At 40.0% G+C, this 13,496-nt stretch overlaps 1 protein-coding gene across 3 annotated transcripts; it reads right to left on the bottom strand.

The window, feature by feature from the left end:
- Nucleotides 1-5,006: 5,006 nt before the first annotated feature.
- Nucleotides 5,007-8,985, bottom strand: LOC122020195 (MLO-like protein 1). 3 transcript variants are annotated; one of them, XM_042578004.1, is made up of 14 exons: nucleotides 8,706-8,984; nucleotides 8,572-8,629; nucleotides 8,268-8,491; nucleotides 7,452-7,568; nucleotides 7,300-7,351; nucleotides 7,103-7,194; nucleotides 6,621-6,695; nucleotides 6,449-6,537; nucleotides 6,292-6,341; nucleotides 6,187-6,227; nucleotides 5,870-6,079; nucleotides 5,602-5,669; nucleotides 5,466-5,526; nucleotides 5,007-5,384 (listed from the first exon to the last, which is right to left on the bottom strand). In XM_042578004.1, exons 1-14 carry the CDS (start codon nucleotides 8,832-8,834, stop codon nucleotides 5,178-5,180), a joined length of 1,473 nt encoding a protein of 490 aa, XP_042433938.1. In that variant the 5' UTR covers nucleotides 8,835-8,984; the 3' UTR covers nucleotides 5,007-5,177. The 3 variants fall into 3 exon arrangements, with proteins under 3 accessions (XP_042433938.1, XP_042433939.1, XP_042433940.1); XM_042578005.1 differs by lacking the exon at nucleotides 7,452-7,568 and having other exon boundaries at nucleotides 8,706-8,985; XM_042578006.1 differs by lacking the exons at nucleotides 8,268-8,491; nucleotides 8,572-8,629; nucleotides 8,706-8,984 and adding an exon at nucleotides 7,873-7,888.
- Nucleotides 8,986-13,496: the final 4,511 nt, after the last annotated feature.

Here is a 13,496-nt window from a genome sequence, read left to right as displayed (position 1 = left end):
GCCGACCGGCTGCAGGTCGTGGCTCTCTAACTCCTCCACAGTTGTCGCATTAATCGCGACGTCCGTAAGTTTTGCCTTACCGGCTAGACGCGCGTGCAGCATAACTTCGGTTTCAAAAGAGGAAGAAAAATCAGTTAGAATCAAAGGAAGGAGTGAAGAAGTCGCATACCTAGGCTGGACAGAAGCCAGGTGCAGATTGGACTCATGCCAAAGATATAGAGGGCATCCTCCAGCAGCAACTTGTGGATGTCATACTTCTGACCGACCAATATTGAAGCTGCGTTGAGGTAGTCCGATCGACTCTTGCACTGTTTCAAGGGAGGCTGACTCACCACTTTGAGCTGCTAGTGAGTCGGGAAGTCTGGTCGCTCGGGAAGACGTACAAAAAAAAGTATTCCCTCCAATGCTTGTTGGAGGTCAACATTTTTTCAAAGAAAACTAAGCCCACTCGGGCTTGGAAAAGAAAAGTTTTCGGCTCGGACAATTTCGGGTAATAAAAATAGTGAAAGATCCGACGAGTGAGAGGAATGTCGTGCAGGTGAAACAGAACAACTACCCCGCACAGCAGCCGAAAGGAGTTTGACATTAATTGATGAAGGGAGATGCGAAAGTATTTACAAACAACGAGAAAGAATGGATGAATAGGAAATCGCATACTGGCGGTAAACTGATCCCTAAAGAAGGTAAGATAGCCGGGTGACAGAGATTTTGGCCGATTGGAAGGAGAAGGAAGAACAACTTTGTATCCAGAATGAAACTCAAAAGCGGCAGTCAGACTCTCAGCGTCGCCGGCATCAAACCTAGACTCAATAGAAGTATACCAATGCCCAGGGACGCCAACAGGTGGCTACGAGGAACTCGCCATTGCAAAAAACACAGGCAATGAAAGGATGCGAAGGAGAAGGAAGACTACTGGAATATCGCTGGAACATAAAGAAACGTCGAAAACTTGAAGACGGGTGTGATTGGAAGGAAGCTTACTGGAAAAAGGGTCATCGGAGGAGCAGGAAAGGAGGAATGTCGCCTGAGCACAGGCTGAGTTATCTCCGAAGAAGCTCGAAGACGAAGATGCGAAGGAGGCGGCGACGCGCACAGGATTGTAAGCCTTGGGGTCGGCCGACCGGAGCCATTCGATCTAAGTCGCGGAAACCCAGGCGGAGATCGGCCCGTTGAATTTGAAGTGCCAAAAGTCACATCGCCAGTGGATATCTGTCTGTCACGTCAAGCATACGGCGGCAACAGACGGGACACGTGGTGCCTCGCCACGGGTCAACATTTAATGAGGACAATTAAAAAGCATGGGGGCGCGCTCAGCCATAATGCGCAGGGATTTGCACGATTTCCTAGAAATATGGGTGATGTAAGCCTGGATCGCGCTCGCCCAAGATAGTCCAAGAAAAGATTTCACAAGTATAAATGTTCGTTGTGCCGATCGGCTTAAGGGAGCATACCTACGATCGAATGACAAGCTTCAACAGGCCGACCGATAGAGAGCGGTCACATATCCGACCGTTGTGCCACGTTATCCCGATCATAAACCAAGGAGAGTCAAAGCCGATCGAATGGCAAGTTGCATCGATAATTTTTGTCTAGTCAGTCGGACTTGCAGCCTCCTTCAACTAAACTTGCTGGGGAGGCATGTGATGCGGTGATAAGGAGGGGCTCCACCCCGCGGAGGATAGTTGCTACGGTGGAGGTCAAAGTCAAGGCGGTCAACACTCAGATATCATTAGTCGGTCGGGCTATCATGCTCTGACCGGGGGGAGAGGGTTCCGGTCCTTCCTTTGACATGGGGAGGTGTCAAATGACCGACGCTTAATGGAGTATTGGACGACGGACGGAGGGAAGAAACGGTGTGCAGAAGGCGAGCCGAGCAGCTACCCTGCTTGGCCAAGCAACGGGACTCAACAGGCAGAGTGGAACTTTGGTCAAGCGGACGTGGTACAAGTACAGCGAATTCCGGTCGAGCGGACATGACACAAGCACAGTGGACTTTTGGTCGAGCAGAGCAACACAAACATAGTGGAGTTCCGGTCGAGCGGGCGCGACACAAATGCAATGGAGTTCCGACCGAGTAGACGAGACACAGGAATAGCGAAATTTGGCTAAGCAGGCAACCCGCTCGGCCTAGCAGCATACTCTCTCTGGTATCCATCGACATCCCTTTCAGAGTTATAGTGTCGCCAACACCGGACATGGACAAGCAGAAGATCGTACGATGAAAGTTTCCACTGTTACTTCAAAGATATACTCGGTCTGTTAAGGCACTATGTCAGAGACACTTTACTGACAACTCTTTTCAGGAAAAACTTTAGGAAGCGTGCTCATCTTGTGAAGCGTGCACGCGCGCTACAAGAGCTCTATATAAAGGGGGGTCAAGTATCTGCGGAGGTACGCAATACGCGATAGACACTGTTCTTGCTACTATTTATTCTTGTTGCTCCGCCTTCTACTTTATCGCCGGTGATTGACTTGAGCATCGGAGGGCCAATGCCGGGGACCCCTTCCCTAGCTCGGCACTAACGTCATCTATGTTGCAGGTCGAAGTAGAGTCTACATACGGTCAACGAGAGCGCAACATCCTTAGCTTTCCATCTCATTGAATTTTAGACAAGATCAAGCTAATTTTGAAGCCTTTGGGTATTTATTTTACTAATTTTAGTAAATTGTGTATTTTAAATATTTAAGTTATTTTTATAGCGTTATTTTACAATTAGGGTATTCGGTCTTAAGTATCATGTTTTATATTTTGATATAGTTTTAATTTAATAATATTTTTAGACTAGTTTTTCTTTCTTAATTCCTATTAATTTTTCTTCCAATCAAGTATCAATTCTAATATATTCATATCTGAATCAACGGGAACCAATAGCATCCACTGCGTCAAACATGCGTGTGATCAATGAGTTAAACAATATATGAGAAATCAACGATTTGCAGAAAGGCTGCTAGCTACACGTCAATAATCGGCTCAATGTAGGGCCGGGGCAGCATATGATGCACGTTTAGCAGCTTCCTCAGCGTGTGATTAACGTCGCCAACCATCTGTTCCATTACCCTCCTAATTATATGCATGTTCTGGACCTTAATTAGGCGGCGCAGGTTGGTGGTCCACGGCGGCTCGATCGGCGGCATAACGATGCTCAACAATTCTGGGCTGGAAAATAAAAACGTGAACGATCGAGGACCGCAGAAAAGAAATTAATTAATTAATTAAAGAAATTCGTTGTGGATGCTGAGGATGACAAATGACAGCGAAAGAGGCTCCATAAAAATCCAAAGACTTAAATTTGATCAATTCAAGTCTACCTAATATTTTTTTTAGTAAAATTAATTACTATATAAATGTATACTGCTGCTATTATCGAGTACTTTAAAAATTCAAAAATTAAAAATGAAGCGTGCATATATATTCTTAAATAAGTTTTAAGGAACACAATGATATGTTCGTCTAATTTAAATTATTTAAAATTTTAAAAAAATACGCATTGACAATAAATAGATTGTCAAGAGCGCAAAAGGATGCTTGTCTGAGAATTTTATTAAACTCCCTTATTGATTAGTTCTGAAGTGGTTGGAAAGTATTCACAGTTGGCGACTAAGAAATGTAGTATATTTTTTTTGTTACGCATCCCATTTAGAATTTTTTAAAAAAAATTTCATTATACATGAGGATCAAGCCCATGGTTGGCGGTCAAGAAGCGCAGAATCCTTTGATCGTGCATTCTATTTAGAGAAAAAATTTCTAGAAATTCGTCATATAAGGATCAAATCATGAGTGACAACTTGGATGTTCTACCGTTGCACCATAACTCCGAGGGCTAGAAATAATAAATCCAGTTTGCCTCATTGATTAACCCTGAGGTGACCAGCACGGTCCAACGAAAATTTTTCATTGGGGACCACGATAAATCGAGAAGTGCATACGACGAGCAACCCAGAAATTCAACATCTTTTAGTTACGTATCTCATTTGGAGGAAAAAATTTTACAAATATATCATAGATAGGAATTGAACCGCGAATATCTGAATGATAATTTAAATATCCTACCGTTGTATTATGATCCCGGGAAGAATTTTTTTTATCAATTATAGATCCTTATAGTAATTAATTTTATAAAAATTATTAAGTAGATTAAAAAAAGGTAAATTATCAAATTCAACTTCCTACTCGGTCGCATGAGAAAAGATTTGTTCACACTCAATGCAGGTAAATTTTTGTTTAATTCAATTACTAAGACACGCCGATTATCTTTAATTTTAGAAGTATAAAAAATTTAAAAGGAGTTACAATTCCTCTAAATTTAAAACATTTAACCTTTGTCGTGAGGAAATATAATTCCTCATTAGTTTTTATAGGTAAAAAAAAAATTAAAAAGAGATATAAATTTAATATTATTTAATTAGAATCGAATATATTTCTATCTAATTGTATACAATTTTTTTTTCTTTACTAATTAATTCGAAATTTATACCAATCGATTGAATTAAGTTAAATCTATTTAGTAATTCTAATTAAATAGTGTTGAATTTAGAATAAAGCATACCACAATTTGGAGCAATTAAGTAAATTGAAATATATTAGGCAGTTGAATTAAAAGTAAAATTTGTATCTAGGTAGTGAGAATAATTTTTATTTAACACATGGACTAAGGAGGAAGTTAAATTTGGTGTTAACTTTAAAAAAAACTCAAAATGATATAAATAAGTATAAATGTAAAATAAAAAATAGGAAAGTTTATGTCTCCTTCTGTTCACCTGAACAGGGTACATCAATAATGATGACAGTTGTGACAGCGACGACTGCAATTGACTCCAGGCCCACTTCTCTGGTACTCTTTGGCTGTTTATACTTTTGCGTGGCACTTGATTTGCCAAAAACACTGAATTCTAAAATGTGCTAAATCTTCTTGCACTTTTACTTTGTTTTCTTCCTTTGTTTTCACCTTGCATTTGGCCACTGTGCTATATTATGTGGTACATTTTGTTGCAAAATATTACACTACTTTTGTGTCAATGATATGAATCATCTTCATTTGTTTAATAATTTCTGTTCTTCCCAAATTGCTTTTGATCAGGATGGCAATTTTTATTCTGTTTCCTATGAACGAACTTATCTATTGAACAATAAGAATTAATTCCGACCAGTATGCCTCTCAGTAGACTAAGCATAAAGCCTATACTTCAGAAATCTCATTTCCTCCCCTTACTACAGAACTTTCATGGACGACTACATTCTGTAACAGAATAGCTTCAGGGTTTTCAGATTTGTTGCTTCTGTCGACTACCGTACCTTTCTTGTTCTTCTTTGCTCCCTGAACCCAACCGAGAAGACCTATTTGCACATTCTCGTTGAATATGGCTTTGTTGAATGAGTTACCCATCTGAATTTTGAAAGAAAGTTTTATGTTGAACGACTTGGTTTCACAATAGAGGAGCATGAAGGAGATGAGTTTGAAGCTCACCTGAGTAACAATGGCGTAGAGCGGAAGGGTGCTATAGCCACAGAGAAACTGGATCAACACACTGGAGAGCAGCAGCAAATCAATTAAGATAAAGGGTGTAATAAGATGTCATGGTCTCTATGAACTATAGATCTACCTGATCGCGATTCGGGGAATTATAAAGCCTATTTTTCCCATGATGCATGAATCGAAACCATATGTTGTCTGAATAACCAAAAGAATTGTTAGTAACTTTATTGGTCAAACAATATGCTAACAATCATAGCAATATCTAATGCCTAATGAGAAATTTGTGATGTTGATGTGTTGCAAACATAGTGAATTGAGCTTCCTCACTTAGCGAAGAAGAGATAGGTTGCATGACAACTGTGAAAAATATATAATTATCGACTTGTGTTGCTTACCAATATCCAGAAGAAAAATGAAACCTCAAAGGCATTTTGAAATAGGATAAAGTGAATCAAGAAGATGACAATTCTCGGTCTGTGAAACCAGAAGAGATGGTCCGAAGGAGTAACTACCAAGTCGCCTGCTATCGCAGAATGTTTCTCAGCAACTTCATGAGCCAACTGAGTGATAATATGTTCTAATTTGGTACCAACAGCAAGTAGAAGCTGTTACGAGACCAAGACATAGTCAATATTTCAGTGATTTCTTCCCAAAATGTAGATGAATGATGAGATACAAAAGCATTGAGGGTGTGCTCTGGCTGCATACTTACAATTAGAGGTATAAATGATATCCAAAAATATGCGTTCCAACCTGAAAACAAAACGAGCAATGTAAGATTGAATATTAGCATGCGACTAGATTAAGTCCAACTTACCGGCAATGTCCAATAATAAGAATACCATGACAAAAATCCATAAGTACCAACTGCATAACAAAGAGAGAGAGATTGATGATTAGATCCAATAAAGTCGAGTGATCTTTAAGATTTCAATGTCCAAACAAGCAAGCACATTTGTTCCATTGTTAAATACCTTATACCGACCACCTTTTTAAAATCAGATTCAAGGACTCGTATCATATACTTGTAGAAGTTGAATTTAGGATTTCCCTTACAGTGAGTCTGCAATAAGTGAGATTCAGATTTAAGAAAGGCATAGGTACAGAAAAGAATATGTTTTGACCTGTAAAGATAACTTTTCTTACCATGATAAATCCTAATCGCATTGTGGTATAGTCGGTTTTGGTGACAGATCCATAGAATTGCTTAAAAAAAGAATGCTGAAATAAGCACATTTTTAATTAGAAGTTACGAAACTTTAGGATTCTGTCTCGAACATAACAGCATAAACCTTCTTAGTAGAAGCAGATAATGCATACTCCAACATTTTCCCAGTTCAATAGAAATATGTACGTTTGGCTTTTGCCAAAATAAGTAAAATGATAAAGGATCTTACCCAATAATATGAATAATAAAATTGAAAAGTTTCAATCTTGTTCTTGGTTTTTATCAGTATTCTTAGAGTTCATGGTACATGTGTCAGTTATTGTTGTATTTTTTTTAAAGGATCAAACATTTCTAATTGCCAAGCTTTCATGAAGTTAAAACCCGGGAAATTTACTTCTCAGCAGAAGACTAATGTGTTTTTCTTACTGGCCAGTTGCCATAATGAAAAGATCATACTTACCAACCAACTTGATATGAATGAATCCTTTCCAAAGCCCTTGAAACGCTTTCTAATGAATTCAAATTGTTGTACATGACTGATCTTTAGGGGAACTGCACATAACCAAATAATGGATGTTGATCAGCAAATATATTCTTTTTCGTTTCGCATGTGCAGAAAAAAAGTTCATTGATCCTTCCCGAGCATTATATTCGTACCATTGCCAACAGAATTCTGTGCTGAATCTTCCCAGTGTCTCCATGTGCGCATCTAAAATATCAAAACGGGGTGAGTTCTTAAGGATAAAATAAGTATTTGAGAAGAAAAGTAACAAACAAGAGACAAATTTAAAACTGATATCACTTTTTACCTGTGCAATTCCTAGAACAACAGTGATAAGGCTGAGTACTACATGACTGACAGCCAAAATAAAGATAAAAATATGTAGCTGATGGATTGCCTCAATTGATAGTAATGGAACTTTTCCCTGAACGAAGAACAATGCGAAAGAAATAATTGTTTGTTTTCTTCCCTTTTTGTACACAGGAATAACAACTTTTTTTAGAAAAAAAAAAACTAACACAACTCACTGCAGTTTACGACGGTGCATTAAGATAGAAGTAGAGTATTACATCAAGCAGGATACACTGTCAAAAGAAATAAAAACTACAGGAAAGCTCTGTGGAAATACTAGAGGAAGCTGTGCTCTATTACTTCTAAATTATGATCAGTTGACAGAGATGAACAAAGATAATATAAAGATGAAAGGTAGAGATATTAATCATCATCACCTCACACACCAAAGGAAATCCATAATTGGTTCAAGAGGGATTTGGATTTCTGAAAAGAAGAATAAACATGCAAGTAAAGTAAAAAAATTATAGGATAAATGCAATTAGAATATCTTCCTCATACAACATAAATGATCTCAACAATTAAAACCAGAGGAGAGGAACCAATTTTTGATCCTAACCACTTACAGTCAAAGTTTGTCTTGTTAATTCCAACATTACATTGTTTTTCCCACATATGACCCACTTCTAAATGATGAACACCCACTGTTATAAGAATCTCCTCATCCAGAGATGATTTGCTGATTAGTTAGAATACTTTTTGCATCTGAATTAGTTCACTTTAACATTATCTAAGTGTTTCTACAAATTCAAAGAAACTTAGGAAGAGAGACCTTCTTCTGACAGTAAGTCGAATCTCCTCCGCCAGACAACAGCCGACGAGCACCCCCGACAATCCTGCCCGAGGAACTAACAACATAGTGGGCAGTCGAAGTTGCAGTAGCCTCCCCCTTGCAGGGACGCAAATGATGTGTGAGGTTCTCAGAGATGCATATCCGCTGGATGGAGCCCTGGAGCACCACCAGCAACAGCGAGATGAACCCCAGCAGCATCAACTCTGCAAAGAAACCCTTTCCCTCTCAGAAATGAGTCGAAGCATAGTGTAAAATCTAGCGGAAGGGAAGGAACAGAACCGACCTTCTTTGATTTTCTGGAGGGCGTCGAACAAGGGTTTCTGGTTCTTCCTCTTGAGTACCTGCAAGATCAGATTTTTATCAGCGTGCTCGGCTTCCGGCGCGTAGGATGAGCAAAGAAGGGTCTCAAAGTTACACCTTGCCTAGGCGATGGAGGAGGCGCTCGAAGACGAAGGAGATGAAGACAATAACGGTGCAGACGAGAGTAACAATCCATGTGGGAGTGTGCTCCAGCGTTATCTCCGACTCGCCACCCTCTTCTGCCATTGCTGCCCCTCCTCCCTCTCTCTGTCTATCTCATGTCGAACGTATATGCAAGGGGAGATGAATCGGAACGCGGTGGGGAACTGTAAACAACCTAGTCAAGCGCGGCAGCTGAAAAAAGAGGAGTTCCAATGGAGCTCAGCGCTGTGCTTGACGGAGTTAGTAAAGAGGAACCAAAAACAGTCAGTCGTGTATAAACAGTTGACATTTGATGACGGGCTTCGAAAACTCCCGTGGACTCTTTTGAATGGAGTTGCTTGTTTTTGCACGACGGATTTGGTCCTAGATTGACGCGTGAATGCATGGTCCATTGTCAATTCCGGATCTTGCAAGGTGGTGTCTGTCCTGATCAGTTTCTTCCAGAAGCGTGCCATTTCTATTAGTTCATCGAATTAGCAGAGTTGCTTCCGAAGATTCTGTGAAGTAGTTTAATTGAAAAATGATATCCAGAGTCAAAAATCTGAGAAAAAATTTCAAGAAGTAATCTTAGGTAGAGATATATATATAAATAATGGTGGCAAAAGGCGAATATGCTAGCCCCTAGCGTTTCCATCAATGCGCCCGCACCAACCTGTCCTAGGACCAACACAGAGAAAGTATATCATGGACGACTACTAGCTTTTGGAATAGTGACTAGCACATAAGGGAGACATTTATCTCGGCTTTACCGAGATTCGAACCTCAGACCTCATGATGACAACACCTCATGCGCTAGCCACTAGACCCATCCGAGGGGAAGGATATATATAAATGATAGAACTTACAAAAGTAAAAATGGTGGATGATTAATTTATGTATTTATTTTTAGTATTTCTTTGAGATTTTTTCTCTCTACGTATCATTAGTCAGTTTAATTATATTTGATTCTATCTGAAAATCATGGAGATAGAAAGCTGGGGATATGACTACTATGTTGATTAGATGTAGACCATGCTCCGATCTGGAAGCACAAGAAATGTTAATGCCGAGTCAGTAAAGGGACCCCCGATATTAATCCTCCGACGCTCAAGTTAGTCATCGGTACAAAAAAGAAGACAGAACAACAGTAACACAAGTGTAAATAATGAATAATACATACCTCCACCGGTGTACTGAACCCCCTTTATATAATGTCTTGGTGGGCGATGTGCGCACTTTTCGAGACGTGGGCATGTTCTCTTATTGGGTGCGGATACATTTTTCCAATTGGTACTGGACACGTGGTCATGGACATGTTCTCCCATTGGTCACGGACACGTGGTCATGGACACGTTCTCCAATTAGTCATGGGCACATCCTCCGATTTGTCGTTGTACGATCCACCTGTCGACCATGCCCCATGTCGACCACCCTATCTCCCAAAAGGATATCTCAAGATAGGTCAGCGATTATGTTGATCGGTCGAGTGAGATAGCCGCTTGGCCCAGTACTCCTCCACTTGGTCGGTCTCAGCTGTTCTTCTTGCGGCGATTCGGTATAGTAGGTTGTCGTCTCTCGATCAGACAAGCGCTCCGGTCTCCTGGTGTTCTACAGCTCCGTACTGAGCTTCTGACGATCTTACCATATTGTTCCGAGCTAGGATGATGGTCAGCTCAGCCAAGCCCGTTGCCGATCAGACATTGTCTACCCAACTGGCCCTTGTGGTTGACCTCCGCATGACATTTTATCAAAGAAGACCGAGCCCACTCGGGCTTGGAATAGGAAGGTTCCCGGCTTAGACAATTTAGGGTAATAGAAATAATGGAAGACCCGAGGCGTCAAGGGAATGTCGTGCAAACGGAAGAGGACTACTACCCCGCGCAGCAACCGAAAGAAGTTCGACACTAATTAATGAAAGAGAGATGTGTAAATATTTACAGACAACAGAAAAGAAGGGATGAACAGGAAATTGGAGACCTACACTAAACTGGTCCTTGAAGAAGGTCAAAAAGCCGACTGGCAGTTCGTGTAGCCGGTTGTAAGTGGAGGGGATACCAACTTGATAAGTAGAGGGAAAATGGTATGTGGACTTCATCTTTTCTATGTCGTCCTTGTCAAATATGGACTCGGTGGAAGTATACCAGAGCCCAGGGATGGGCATAGGGAGTTGCGAAGAACTAGCCGTCGAAAACAAATAAATCGGGAAGAAACAATGCACGGATTCGACAAAGGAAGGAGAGAAGAACCTTACGAAGAAAGGTCTTCGGAGAAAAAGGGGAGAAGAAGTGTCGTAGAGACTGCTCGAAGAGGAAGGCGCAATGAACGATGAAGATGACAACAAGCAAAACGAGATTTATAAACTTCGTGGATGGTCGCCCACAGTCGTCCGATCAAGGGTTGCGCAATCTGGCCGTAGAATTTGAAAATGCACCTATCATATCACGAGCGGATATCTGCCTGTTACGTCAAACACGCGACGGCAGAAAGTGGGACATGTGGCAGTCGGATACCGGAAGACATTAATGAGGCTTAATTAAAAGGTATGACAACATGCTCGGTCATAATTATCAAGGATTTACACGGTTTCCCAGCAATTGGGAGGGTGTACAGTCAGCCACTATCACAAGACATTCATCCAAGAGAGCACAGGGAAAAATTTTTGCTAAGTGTAGTCGTTAACCGTCCTGAGTGGCACATATATTTGATTATCACACAGTCGAACGACTGATTCACCATCAGCCTTATGAATGACCCGAGCAACAGCTACCAACCTAGGGCAGCGAAATGAAGCGGAACGACGACGATATATAAGCCGATCAGAAACTCGAAGGCACGGATGGTTCGATCGGATGTGGAGGTCACTGAAGACCCTACTTGTCTAGTCAATCGGATTTGCAACCTCCTTCGACTAGACTTGAGAAGAAGGCTTGTGATACAGTGATAAAGGGGCCCCTGCCCAGTATGGGTTAACTGTCTAGGTGGAGGTCAAAGTCGAGGTGGTTAACGCCAAGGTGTTAAAGGGCTCGCCTACGGAGCCGAGCGGAGGTCAACCACAAGGGATGGTCAGGCAGACAATGTCCGATCGACAACGAGTTTGGGCGAGCTGATCGGGTAGCTTAGAACGTAACAATATAGTAAGATCGCCAAACGCTTAGTACGGAGCGGCAGAACACCAGGAGACCGGAGCGCTTGTACGATCGGGAGGCGACAACCTACTATACCCAATCACCGCAAAGAAGAATAGTCGAGGCCGACCAAGTGAAGGAGTACTAAGCGCAGTAGCTATCTCGCTCGGCCAATCAGCAGGATTGCTGACCTATCTCGGGATATCCTTTTGGAAGATAAGGCTGCTGACATGAGGCATGGTCGACAGGTGAATCATACGGCGACAAATTGGAGGGCGTGCCCATACCAAATTGGAGAACGTGTCCATGACCACGTGTCCATGCCCAATAGGAGAACGTGTCCACGCCTCAAAGAGCGCACGCGTTGCCCACCAAGGCATTATATAAAGAGGGTCCGTAAATTGGCAGATGTACGTATTATTCACTGCTTACGCTTGTGTTATTGTTGTTTTGTCTTCTTCTTCATGCCGGTGATTGATTTGAGCATCGGACGACCAATGTCGGGATCCCTTTCCTGACTCGGCACTAACATTTCTTGTGCTTGCAAATTGGAGTGTGGTCTACATTCAGTTAACACAACAACCACATTTCTAACTTTCCGTATCCATAATTTTCAGACAGGATTCATATTAATATTTAATTAATATTAACATTTATACTGATTTTTAGAATTATCTAAAAATAGTGAAATGGAATGGAAGAGATAATAAGAATAGAATAAAATAATTATTTAATTTTTTTATTTGGTTATAATAAGACAATTTAGTATAACCAATAAAGTAATTTCTTTTGTATTTACACATGTTAGTTCATTTAATACATAGTTATACTTCTACATATTAGTTCGTATTATTCATTTAGTCAATTTAATTTGATTGATCTATTAGCGCAATAAAATCTACCAAATATATTTGACTCAAATTTATTTATTCAATTAATTGGGGTAAAGGTGTAATGATGAGGAATAATCGACGTATTTAAGATTCAAATCTAAACTATAGTATATTAGAAAGGAATTTTTTTTTTCTTAAAAACGGGTCTAAGAATATATGCTAACCATCTGAATAGATTCTTATGAATACTTCTTGATTTATTTGTTTTTTATAGTTAATAAAAAATAGATGATCTAAAATTAATCAATCGAATTGAATATATAATATCAACTTTAAAAAATTAAAGGGATTTTATAGACGTGTTTGACAAGGAAACAACATAGATGAACTCGTCTGTTGCCATTTGAGAGTGGACCCCTACAAATTTGGGCAGTTGGTGAGTTATAATACCATGATCATGCGAAAATAACTTTTGACTTTTCGAGCAAAATATTGTCAAGTTTGTGACTGTTATTCATACATGATCCGGATAAGCCAAAGGCTAAGGGTGAAAGTGAAATGATAGGAAAGAGACAAGTGACCGCGCAAACATAGGCCCATATATATTTTCATTTAAATAATAATAATAATAATATAAAACATACAAATTATTCTTTTAATAAAAATAAAAAATAACACAAATAATATTCTTCCATAAATTTACGGGCAAAAATCAAAATGATACCCTAAATTAAAATATTATATTAGCGTTCTTTATTTGAAAAAAAAGTCAAATGAGTATTTTTCTCATGATTTAATTTTAAAAATAT

Source organism: Zingiber officinale, chromosome 9A (genome assembly GCF_018446385.1).
Source record: "Zingiber officinale cultivar Zhangliang chromosome 9A, Zo_v1.1, whole genome shotgun sequence".
In the NCBI taxonomy this organism is placed as follows: domain Eukaryota; kingdom Viridiplantae; phylum Streptophyta; class Magnoliopsida; order Zingiberales; family Zingiberaceae; genus Zingiber; species Zingiber officinale.
This window is presented reverse-complemented; position numbering and strand designations above follow the sequence as displayed.